Below are 12642 nucleotides of genomic sequence, written 5' to 3' on the forward strand. Positions count from 1 at the left end.
TGCTCTTCCACGACCAGCAGAGAGAAACCCTCTCTCTCCTAGCTTCTCAGCCTTCCTGGCTGACTTCTTGTACCACTATTCCCATCCCACCCCTCCTTCATGGAGACTCTTCTCACCCCTTAGGGTGCCAGTGCATTTGCTAACTTCAGCATCAAACTATTTTTAGTGGGAGTAAAACACAGTAGTTTTTCTGGGCTGTTTCCTGTAGCTTCAGCCCTCTGAATTGGTTTATTGAGGACACACTTGGTATTAGATGGGCACAGGAAAACAGCAAGAGCACAGGCCAGGCTGGGAGGAACAGGAGGACCCCGTCACAGCAGCAGTGGGCTATTGGCTCAGCCACCCTCATCCTACTGCAGTCTTAGACATAAACATTTGTACCACTTCACTCAGTGATTCAGGGACCTGGGCTCTGACCTGGGTCACACACAATGTGACCTGACACCAGCCAGGCTGTTCAACTCCAGTTTCCTTTGGAAGGATGCCATGCCTTTCCCCAGGCCACTTTGCAGACTGCAAAGCTCAGCTGCTGTGGTGCTAGGATTGTTTTTATGAAGTCTCCAATATGTTTTTTCTCACTGGAGAAGTGGTTCCTTTTTTCTTATTTTTCTCATGTTCAAAGAGAAGTGGTTTATTTTTAGCTCATGTTTCTCCTTTTGAACTTGCATGTGGGTATTAAGTCAACACAGGAGAATTCTGTTTCCAAAGATGGTTCTCTCAGAAATGACAGTCAATAGTCACCGAGTGACAGTGACCAACTGACTGTGGTTCTGCAATCCCTCCATGAGGTGCAGTGCACCAGGTTCAGAAAAGGTCATAGGAACTGAAAGTAGGACTTTTGGCAAAATGGGAAGCATGGAATATATGGCACAAATCCTCATCACCTTCCATTTGATGTTGGAGAAGTTTATTAAAAGGTTCTGCTGAAGACCTTTTATCCCAAAGCTGCCTGTAGTTCTGTAGGGTGATTTCTTCCGTTTCTTCTTTAGTTGTGAACGCACCCTTGGCTAATAGGACATGCAGACCAGGATATATGATATGGGGTACTCTACTGAGACTTTGTGGTGTGAGGGAGAAAGGGGATGAGGCCATAGATCCATGATTACATGGGCCAGGTAGCAGCCCAAATAATAGTTCTGTAACAATGCTGGGATGTCAGGTTCAAGAAAAGAAAAATTAGTTTTTTGTATAATTGGCTATGTCACAAAAATTATCAGGTACAAGATGGGCTAAAGGAAAGATTTTTTTTCCTGGCATGCTGAGGTCCTGAATGCAAGGACTTTGAGAAAACTGAAGGCAGTTTCTGGAGGTCCCTTCTCAAGCACTGTGAGGAATTACAGATTGTTGACCCCCACAAAGAGCCAGGTCACTTCAGCACCTCTGAAAAATGGGGCAGTTTTTGTCCAGCCCAATTTAGGAATGAAGAAAAAAACCAACATACTGTCCAATAATATGATTGCGAAATCAGGGGGTTTTGGGCAAGGTAAACTGTCATGTGTTTGCTTGCTTCTAAACCCAAATTTGTTTTCTGCGTTTCTGTGGAAAATCAGAGGATGTTATAGGCTGAGTCATGCCATTATTGACTTTAGCAAGCACAGCACTGATATAAATAGTGAAATACTGGTGCATCTTAGACAGAGGAAAAAGAGATTGAGAGGTCTTCTAGCAAGGGCTGGTAGGACAGGGAGACAAAGATGAAGACCAAGACCCTTCTTTTCCTTGAGTTATTATATTTTATATGTTCCTCTGCTTTTCCAGTGGCTCCAGAAAAGGAAAAAGAAGATATGCAATTTGCCAAGGTAAGGACTACAGACAGAACTGATGAAATAATTTATTGAGAAAATGAACATAGCGATCGATTAGCAATGTATTTTATTACCAGATCTCTGCACTTGAAAAGAAAGTTTTATATTCTAAACTGTTGCTTTTTCTTCCCCATCAGAAATATCTTGAAAACTTCTATGATTTTAAAGAAGAGAAACACTCTCTGTTTAAAGCAAAGGACCTCAACCACATGGCTGACAAAATACGAGAGATGCAGTCATTCTTTGGGCTAGAGGTGACTGGGGAGCTGAATCAGAAGACACTGGACATGATGAAGCAGCCTAGATGTGGAATCCCAGACATCCGTTCATACAGCGCCTTCCCACGCAGCCCCACGTGGACGAAAGAAGATGTGACCTATCGGTAATATACATTAGAGCACATTTTTCTCCACACCACTGGGAAGCTTTGTGAATGCTAGGCAGAAGTAATGTAAACAGGTTCTTTACTATTTATTTCTGCATTTCTCCATAAAAAAGCTCCATTCAGGATGAAAGGGATAGGAATGTGGGAACTATTCAGGCTACCAAATAGTGATGAGAATACCAAAATAGGGGTTTACAGTAGTTAGCTAATAGCCTACTGAATAATATACTCAATGGATAGAAAGAATACAGCTGAGTATAAATGTTAGGGTTTCTGAAAGGTATAAAAGAAAACTGTGAAATCTTTATCTGTTATGTAAACAAATATTTTGGAAATAAACCACTTGAGACACATAAATAATTGTAACAACAGATTAAAATATTTGACCTTGATACTATGTGTCCCAGTCACGTGTGATCTGGTTGCTTTTAATTCCTTTTGTCTTTATTTCACAGGATTCTGAACTACACTCCAGACATGCTGCAAGCTGATGTAGATGAAGCAATTGCAAAAGCCTTCCAGCTCTGGAGCAGTGTCACTCCTCTGAGGTTCACCAGGGTCTATGGAGGTCAAGCAGATATAATGATTTCCTTTGCAGCTGGATGTAAGGAATCTCTGTTGTCAGGGAATCATAGTACTTGTCACTTCTTCTTAGCAAGATAATGTAAATCATCCCTTTTTTCCCTCTTATTTTTAGTTCACGGTGACTTCTATTCCTTTGATGGTCCAGGAGGAACTCTGGCTCATGCCTATGCCCCTGGCAGTGGGATAGGAGGAGATGCCCATTTTGATGAAGATGAAAACTGGACCAAATTTACGACCTATGGTGGTAGGCAAACTTAAATATTGTGTTGACTGTTATTTTATTAGAAAGCATTGTCTTGAAGATGCTGTAAAGTCACATATCCCATGGCAGTAGTTCCAGTATTTACTGAGATGTAAAATGTCAGCAAAATTTAGTAAAACAGTTGTGCATATTTTGGTCCGGGATGTAGTCACAACAGTCCCTTGAAGTTAATGCAGACTGCAGTTACAGCTCCAGTGAAGGAAATTAAGTTAGCATGGAATAGCAATGTTGGGTAATCGTGACTTCAAAAGATAGGAAACTTTCACTCTCGGATAATGACCTTAAAAGTAATAATATAGCCTCTCACATTTGTTTGTTTGCTTTGGTTTGGGTTTTTTCCTGATTTAAAGTCATGCTCATCTTTAACTTCTAGAAAGGAAAAAACATCTTGAATCTATTGGTGAATAAAATTAAATATAGCAGTGAATTGTTCTGGTTTCTAGCAGTGTCCAGGGATTATGTTATATGTTACTGGTTTTGGAGGGAATTACCCGGCAAATTTCATGTCATTTATTATTCCCAAAATCTGATCAGGTGACTAAAACCTTCTCACCTGCTTTTCAATTGTTAGTATTAAATAAACCTTGAATCTTTGTTGGACAATTTCTGCAACATGGGCAAAAACTGTTCCCAGAGTGATTTTCCAGTGAGAAATCAACGCCTATGATTCAAAACTCATTTCTTCTCCAGGAGGCCAGAGAGCTCTTACTTGGGCATAGTTAGATTTTGCCATTTTTTAAGACTGTGACTGATATGACCTCACATGAGAGAATAGTGCCTGTATCCTGCTGTCAAGCAAAAATTTATTTAGTATTTGTTATTTGTGTGGATCTTTTGTAGGATACAACTTATTTCTTGTTGCTGCTCATGAGCTGGGCCACTCACTAGGTCTCAGTCATTCCAACGTTTTCGGTGCTTTGATGTATCCTGTATATATGGCCATGGATACAAGGAACTACCAACTTCATCAGGATGACATTGACGGCATTCAAGCCCTGTATGGTAAGCAAGAAGCATCATTTTCTGGTGAATGATGGATAACAATTTATAATTAATTTTACCCAGCAGATAAAATGTACCAAACTTCCTACTACAAGAAAAATACTGTTATTATTTTTGGGCAAATCTCTTGGGGTTTTTGTGGCTGACAGTCTACACTGCAAAATGGAAACTGTAGACCATATGCATTCCAGTTAGTCAAAAGTTCCAAGAGCCTTTCCCCAGTGATATCAGAGGAACAGCCCACATCTGTAGCATGAAACTCTTTTATATTCCACAGAAGGGTGGTTTTGTATGTGCACAGCTGCATATACACTTGGCTTCACACGGTACTGCCTGAAATGCTGTGACATGAACTGCTCTGATCCACCTTCCAATTCCACACTTATTTATTTTCCAAAGGACCCCCCAAGGAATCTCCTGCACTTCCTACAGAAGCTTTTCCCCCACAAGAACCAACTGAAATGGTACCTGCAGAAGCATCAACTCCAATGTCTCCCAGGGAAGAACCAACAGAAATGACACCCTCCAAGCCACCCCAAAGACCAGAGGACTGTGACCCTCATCTGACTTTTGACGCTGTCACGACTCTCCGTGGGGAAACACTGTTCTTCAAAGACGGGTAAGTGCTTTTATTTCCAGCAACATCTTTTTGTTAGATTCACAAAGGCAAAGCACAAAGCTCAGTTCAAGGAATTTATCCTCCCTTGGTTATAAAGGAAAATATTTTTTTTCTGTAAGTGTTAAGGCAACTTTGAAAAATTTTGCAAGCCACCTGTGCTGGGTGAGTAACATGGTTTACTAATGAGTACAAGGCTTTAATCCATCATACATCACTGTCCATGTCTATTAAAATTGTTCAAGGCCGAATAATTCCAGTGTCACTCCTCAGCCTGCAGCTGCTTTACGTGCAGCACTGTCTGCATCACACTATCCTGTGTGTGGGCCAGGGAGCTGTGGAAAACGTCTCTGGTGATTTTTAGTGTCACTCTGACCTAGGATTCTGCACTAGACCAGTATTGTCTACAGAGAGTCTCTGCTGTTGCAGGGTGGCCTTGTTTTGGGCACACTGGCACTCACTGTAGAGAGTTGCTGGCTGGGCACATCCACCCTGGTAAGAGCAAACAGCAGGGTCAGGGCTTCACCCCCTTCTTGTCTTAGTAGCTGTGTTTGGATTGAATAAGCTTCCTTTGATGATGTGGGTCTGATTTTCCTTCTAAAACATATGAAGGATTGTAGCTTAATAGTTTTGAAGGAGGAGGGGGAAAGAGCAATACTTTCTTAACCTGGGTTTTAACGTGTTTCTCAAGAATTTTTATTTAACCTTTGCAACCAAATTGAAATGAGCTGTGCCTACCTACATGGGTCATGATGAAGAAAAAGCTGCAGTTGTCAGCACTGACACAGATATCCTAAGGTGTCCTGGACAAACCATTATGGTGCAAATGCTGAAGTCCACAGGACCACCAGCTGCAGGTGACCCTGGTTGACTCAGGAGTTGGACAAGATGAGCTTCAGAGGTCCCTTCCAACCTCAACTATTCTGTGACCTCAGAGCAACCTGTAGCAAAAGGCACAGGTCTGTGAGGGAGCAGAGTGAAGGACTGCATCCCAAAAGGGGTGGTACCTCTGCCTCATAGGGAACACTGGTTCCAGCACCCAGACAGTAGGATTTCAAGTACATTTATGGGCCTTTGATCTCCTAATGAGATGACAGACAATGAAGCACTGCTGGTTTTGTTTCTAACAGGTTTGTCTGGCGCAAAAGTCCATATTTCTCAGAAATTGAGCATGACACCATCTTCTCCTTCTGGCCATCACTGATAGCTGGCTTTGATGCTGCATATGAGGTTGACAAGAAGGATCGAGTGCTATTTTTCAAAGGTACTTCTCTTACATTTTCATCATTTTTTAATGCATATGTGAAGTTATAGCAATGTTACTAAATGTTATTTAACCATAATGGAAGGTATATTATGCTAATATTCATATTAACTCTAAGGCTAGTGCTACCACTAATACAGGATATTCTTAATATTTAAACCCACTTAAATTTTGCAAATTATTTTACTGTCAGTAACTAATGCTGCTTCACAATGGTCCTACATAGACTTCCTTTGGTCAGTGACAGCAAAGACCATACCTGAGACAAAATTAATTCCTACATTACATTATCTAAATACATTTTTAAAGATGAAACACACCTAAAAATATATTGACTTTTAATTATTGAGTATATAATACTCTTAATGACTATAAAAAATAGAAAATCCAGCAGCTGTGAGATATTCAGACTTCAGTGAGTCCTAAGTGGGTAATGTTCTCAGCTGGACATCTGTGCTGTTTTTGGCATTTACTACACAGAAAGCTCTGGGGCTTTGGCAAAAAGGAGATCAGACTCCTCAAGAATCCTTACAACTTTTTCTGTTTTCCTGTAGATGGCCAGTACTGGGCTGTCAGTGGCTACAGAATAGAGCCAGGGTTCCCCAAGCCCATCCAGAACCTGGGCTTCCCCAGCAGCGTCAGGAAAATTGACGCAGCCGTTCACGACCAAAGTACCAAGAGAACCTATTTCTTTGTTGGCAACAAGTACTGGAGGTAAGGTTCTTCTCTCTTCTGTACAAGAGATAATCAAAAGAGCTTTTTTAATCAAGTGATAAGAGTATTTGTACAGGATGTTCGTGTCCTCTTTTTGTCAGCCTTCTCAGCTGCTTAAAGCTGAAACTCAATTGCTCAGGTCTTTTTATTAAACAAAGTCTGTTACACCTGAGTGTTCACTTACTCTTATCAGGCTGTGATTAAGGGGAAAATGAGTTTTGTTTACTCATTAAGAAGCAGTGTAAGTTAGTATAAAAATGCAATGTATTATAATTAGTATAAAAATATAAATCGAGTGGACTTTGTTGTCATGTCAGGTCAGGTATTCCTTCAGTAGTTACTAAGAAGCAGAATTTCTCTATGAAATTTATAAATGACAAATCAAGAAAGTTATAGAAGGAGACGAAAATATTTACTTCCTAAGAAACAGTTCAGCTAATCTTAGTAATAATTAGTCTGTAATCTTAGCAGTAATCTTAGACTAATAATTAGTCTGTAATACTGTCTTGAAAGAGTGTTATGACACCTGAAATTTGCATTTCTTTTATGGGGTCACTTCATAGATTGTGTGCTGTAAAATTAAAATAATCCTGTCTGATTAATTATTTAAGATTACTACTCAGTATAAGCCCCATTCAGCCTTATTTTCAGTCTTAGGGAATGAAAATAAATGTTCTAATCTGATATTCTGAAAACAGATTTACCTAGGGTACTAAAGATGTAAATTTTCACACAGCCAGGATTTATACAGCTCTATGAGGTCACAGATTGCAGGTGCTGGATTTTCAGCTGAGAGTAGGCATATTTTGTAAAAAATCCATCTGGTTTCAACTTTGAATGTCACATGCTTATTTTCTGTTTCCATGCAATTTCTTTATTTAGTTTCAATGAAAATAATCAATCAATGGAAAGAGGCTATCCAAGAAAAATAGCTGCTGACTTCCAAGGGATCGGCCATCCAATTGATGCTGCCCTTCAGAAAAATGGTAAATAAATTAAAATGTAATTTTAAAAACCCCAAAGACCACCTGCCAAAGGCAAAAAAAAAAACGTTTCAATACATATATTAAATTTTTGGTTTGATTTTTTAAGTCACCCAAGGAAATAGTGAGCATGTAACAACAGGTATACAAAATTGAACTATTGATTTTTCCATATTTTTTCCCTCCAATTCTAGGATATTTCTACTTTTTCCATGGATCGAACCAGTATGAGGTTGACATCAAGAGGAAGAAACTCATCCGTATAATGAAGAGCAACAGCTGGTTTAATTGCTAGAAATATTAAGTGATGGTACAGGAGTATATTTGTACCAGAAAGAGTTTTTCATATTTCTTGATTTTAAACAGTGTTATTCACCTGTTCCTGTGCACCTGAGTCTGAAATGATGGCCTTTGGCAATTCTAATTTAAAACCTTTAAAATGTAAAACTTAATGTACAGTTTTAATTTATTTTTGTTCTCCAACTATTTATTATTCAAGTTGTTTTTGAGTAATAAAGTATTTTGCTTGAGTTCAGCAGTTCTTGTGCTCTGATTCAGTCCACTGGAGACAAGGCATCTGCTACAGCCACACACAAGCTGAATGGCACCAGGATCCATCAGCATTTTCAGCAGGGCTCAGTGCCTGTGGGGGGAAAGTTAAAGAGAAGTGGAAGGGCAGTTCTGGCATGCAGTTAGAAATTACCCAGGTGACAAAGGAGGGAAACAAGGTGCTCAGGAGCAATGTGGGGGAGGCATAAAAGGCAAGAGGAGATCCTACACCAGAGTGTTTGAAGGGAGAGACTGGAGTCCATGCATGCCATGACCCCTGGCACAGGGACAGAGGCTGGCGTGGGGACAGGCAGATGGGAACATGGCAGTGGCTGACAGGACCAGTGCACCAGTGCCACTGAGGGTGGTTTTAATGGACAGTCATTGGTACAGCAGGACATGAGCAACCGGAGAGAAGGCTAAGTGTCCCGCTTGGGGATGGAAGTAGCATGCAGGTAGGGCAGGAAGGGATGGAAATATGATCACAGGGTCACAGGGAGTCAGTGGATTATCCCTCCTGAGCTGTAACCACGTGCCATGGAAATGGAGTCAGGGCTGGCAGTCCACCTCACAATGCTTAACAACAAACAAGAAACAAGAACCGTTTTCCAGAGCATGCAAGCCAAAATAATAAGAAAAAAAAATCTAAGGATTTTTATGTAACTACCACAGATGAATCCTCGAGAGGATGAGGGGTGAAACACACCTGCTTCCTCCTTGTTTGGATCCTGCTCACAGGGCAATAGCTCAGTGATTTTAAACACCCCTTGGGCTTTAAGAGAGCTTGGCTGTAGTCCATCCTCTCTTTGAAGGGATTTGATCCCATCTCTTACAACACTGATGTGATGATGTGATTGTGCAAGGAAGTCAACTGGCTATAAACCTTTCTCCTACAAAATTGGCAAAGGCAGAAAGAGAGGCTGGGAATGGCTGACAAGGACAGTATTCCAATTATTCACAGCTCAAACCCCATTAGGCAGAGGTAAAATTTCCTGCTCCTGTTCTTCTGTACAGGGCAGTTGCCTCAGACATCTGATCAAAGACATACTACTACCTGTCCCCCCATCCATGTGGGCCAGAGGAAGCCATGTGTGTCCCAGTTCACCCACAGGCTCACAGTGCTCACAGACAAGATCAAAGAAAGGCCCAGAGATGATGCTAGGTTGGAGGGGCCTTTGAGCAACCTGGTCTAGTGGAAGGTGTCCCAGCCTGTCACAGGTGGGCTGGAACAAGATTATCTTTAAAGTCCCTTCTACCCAAAAATTCTATAATTTTGTGATCTTGGAATATCTCATCTCTGGCATGTTCTCCCCATGCATGTTTTGTGCCATGCTAGATATGCTCTAAGTACCTCTAAAGCCAGGTTTAAAAAACCTACTTTACAAATCAGACCATGTCTTAAAAGTTGCTTTTAACAACTTTTAACTACAGTCCCTACAGTTGTGTCAAGCAGGGACACAAGAGCTCAGCATTGCCACAAGGGCAGTCCAGGCAGGGCAGACACACAGGAAAACTGGTGTTGCCCCAACATCTCCCAGTGTCTTTCTCAACAGCTCTTGCTCTGTACATAGCCGATCCCAAACAAACTTCAGTCCAAGGACTTTAAATGCCTCCAGGCTTAGGCAGGGTGCTTGTGAATATGTTTGTGCATAACTAAGGGGTTAATTCCCTTTGTTTTTAAAAATGTCTACATACTTTGATATCCTAAATAAATGCCTTCTTGTATGTGAAGGCTACCTTCAGAAATCAGGCCTTTAGGTTCTGGTTGCTGTCTGACACTTGAAAGTGGTTAGGGAAGAACCAAAAGAAACATTTCAGCAACAGAGAAGTAGAACACTGTTGGTGTTTGCACTGACTCACATTAGATTAAAGTATTTCTCCTGCATAAGGTTAGTAATACTTTTTTAGTTATGACATCCAGGAAACAGCAAAATTAAAATACTCCCTCCACCTTTAAGTATTAAGAACCTTAAACTCACAATATCTGAAAAATGAGTGATATTTACTTAGCTGTGAAGAAAAATGTAGCCTGGAGCAGAAACAGATGACAACATGCCGTGGATTTCATGTAGACAAGGGGACTAGTGAGATGTGTTAATCATGTAATTTCTGTCTGTATTTTTGCTTTGTTAATGTCTTAAATTTTGAAATGAAACAGCATTACTTTCAGTTTGGGAAAAGCAATTAAATTCCTGGTAAATGGAAAATGTAGCTGAGATGATGTTGGAAACATCAGAAGCAGGAGTGCTGGAGCTGTCTATACTCAGTGAACAAGAGAACATTTCTTGTAACCATGATTTCGTTATAAGTCATAAATTATTGCTGGAATTAAAGACCTCTTGAGTGCCAGCTGTTGGGTGAAATTTGTCCACAAACGTAATTTCAAGTACTTGTCCTGTATGAATAGGAACTTTCCTTGGAATCCAAGAGCAGGCACGCAAATTAGAGTCACAAAATATAACCTGTTACATCTAAAATTCTTGATTGCAACAACAGTTGACCTAGACCAAACCACTTGCACATGAAATCTCAAAAATCCCTTAATGACTTCACTGACAGAGAGCAAGGGTGACCCATGTGCAAGTTGACTGGAACTGGAACAATGAATGCTGCCAGGGAATCAGCATTGCCACGCTGGAGACCCACAGCTGTTATATAAAAGCCAGAGGTAGGTCACAGTTTGTCAGCAATAAGATATTTTTGAGGCTAGGTTTGTGCTGCCAGGTCTGAGGGTTTGCAGCACAGCCAGGAAGGAGGTGCCAAAGGCACTGAATTAAGCAATGCTGGTGGCAGCGCAGGCTGAAGTTGCAGTTTTACAGCTCAGAAGTTTCCCCTGCACAGACCTGCTCTCCCAGGGTTTGGCATGGGGTCCTGCACTGCTACCAGAGTTCAGCCTGGCAGGACACTGAGGGTACATAAGGCAGCAGAGAGGAGCCATTTCAAGCTTTGAGTAATTAAGCCCTTAGCTTTGCACAACAACTCAACTTAGTTTCATCCTATTGAGGCTCTATAAGATGCTTTTTTCTCAATACTACATTATTCATTAGTTTTAAAATATATAAACTGAATTAGCAAAAACTTTTGTTTTAAGGTTAATAATAATAACAATAAACATATTGTGTTACCTGTTATATGTCTTGTGTTATATGTCTTAGGGTGGGGCTATGGGAATGCATCCAAGAAAGAAGATTAAGTCCTGAAGAGGAAGGGCAGTCCTAGGAGCTCACCCAAACAATTTTGCAGGTTGTAAAAAGGAGAGCACAGTAGTTTTCACACTGAGTTCTTTAAACCAAAACCAGAGACTGACATTATATACTGTGCTACCTCCAGGTAAAGTCACCTCAAAGAGGTGACAAACATCAAAGAAGGTATTTGTGCTTATGGGATTTTCTTTATACAGAATATTCTAGGTGGTTGATCTCTTGAGAGAAATGGGAAATAGTACCAAGAAAAGTGAGAAAGAGGTTGACAGAGTAGCAAAAGTATGTACTTGAGAAAGCTGATAATCAGAAAACTATATAAATTTCATTCATACCTTCCTAGAAGGTTTTGATGCCTTTTAGTAGCCCTTTCATTAGAGAGAAAGATGAGTGATGAAAATTTAATTCCTACAGGCTGGAAAGTTACTTCTTCCTTCTAGTACACATGGAGAGAGTGAGGGAGGAGAAAAAAGAGTTGGAAGGCTGTAGGGGGCTGTAAGTTCCAGAAGCTATTTCTCCAGAGAAGTACTGTCAATGTGTAAACTGCACAGGAGAACTCTGCACCAGTTTTAGGATTATCTCACCCACTCTGGTACACCTCACAAAACTCTGTGAGTGGAGTCATTACCAGAAGCTCCCTCAGGGGATTTTTTTCCCCTTGACTCAGCTGGTCCATTTCTGGGTCATTCCCTGAGCCTGTCCATCTCCTTCCAGGACTAGGGCGGGGTTCTCTCCCTGATGGAAATGCCTCAGGTAGATGTCTGCTCTTAGGGTAGGAATTCAGTCCTCAGTGACCAGATAACCCTTGTGGAGTCCCACCAGCCTTGCCTTGCTGGTTCAGCTACCCAGACCTGGCAAAAGGCATGCAGTGCTCTGGGGATCGTTCTGGTACCAACACAGTGCTCTTCAGCAGGAAATAATTTCAGCAAATACCTCGAGTGTACAACATATTTATAAACTCTCCTTTCACATCTCTATTATCCTGGAAGCTCTGTGGAAGGGGGTTTATCTCTCTGCACATTCAAAGTCTCACCTGCTCCTCAGTGCTGCAGGCTTACCCAAAATCCTGTGTCAGCCCCACACAGAAGTCTCAGATATGTGAGCTGTCTTCAATGGCAGTACATATCTCTCTTCAGGACTCCCATCCCCACTGCTTTGTCCTCGTTTGTGGGAGTGCATGGAGGGTGTGATTGGGCATGCAGGAAAAGCGGACCCAATCTAGAGTGGGCCTGCTGTGGGGTCTCAGCAGTTCTTACATCAATGGCAGAAAGGGAGAA

The 12642-nt window shown here is 41.2% G+C and overlaps 1 protein-coding gene across 1 annotated transcript; it reads left to right on the plus strand.

Annotated features, from left to right (window-relative positions):
* The first annotated feature begins 1694 nt into the window (after positions 1-1694).
* Positions 1695-7911, plus strand: LOC115915888 (stromelysin-1-like). The gene is made up of 10 exons (XM_030969630.1): positions 1695-1799; positions 1943-2187; positions 2646-2794; positions 2888-3019; positions 3878-4039; positions 4439-4658; positions 5786-5919; positions 6474-6633; positions 7516-7619; positions 7811-7911. The coding sequence occupies exons 1-10, from the start codon at positions 1695-1697 to the stop codon at positions 7909-7911; spliced, it is 1512 nt and encodes a 503-aa protein (XP_030825490.1).
* Positions 7912-12642: the final 4731 nt, after the last annotated feature.

This window comes from Camarhynchus parvulus, chromosome 1, assembly GCF_901933205.1.
Source record: "Camarhynchus parvulus chromosome 1, STF_HiC, whole genome shotgun sequence".
NCBI classification, from domain to species: Eukaryota; Metazoa; Chordata; class Aves; order Passeriformes; family Thraupidae; genus Camarhynchus; species Camarhynchus parvulus.

Coding starts and splice junctions, on each gene's coding strand:
- LOC115915888 (XM_030969630.1), top strand. CDS start 1,695: ATGAAGACCAAGACCCTTCTTTTCCTTGAGTTATTATATTTTATATGT. Junction 4,040..4,438: donor CGGCATTCAAGCCCTGTATG/GTAAGCAAGAAG, acceptor TATTTTCCAAAG/GACCCCCCAAGGAATCTCCT. Junction 7,620..7,810: donor TGCTGCCCTTCAGAAAAATG/GTAAATAAATTA, acceptor CTCCAATTCTAG/GATATTTCTACTTTTTCCAT.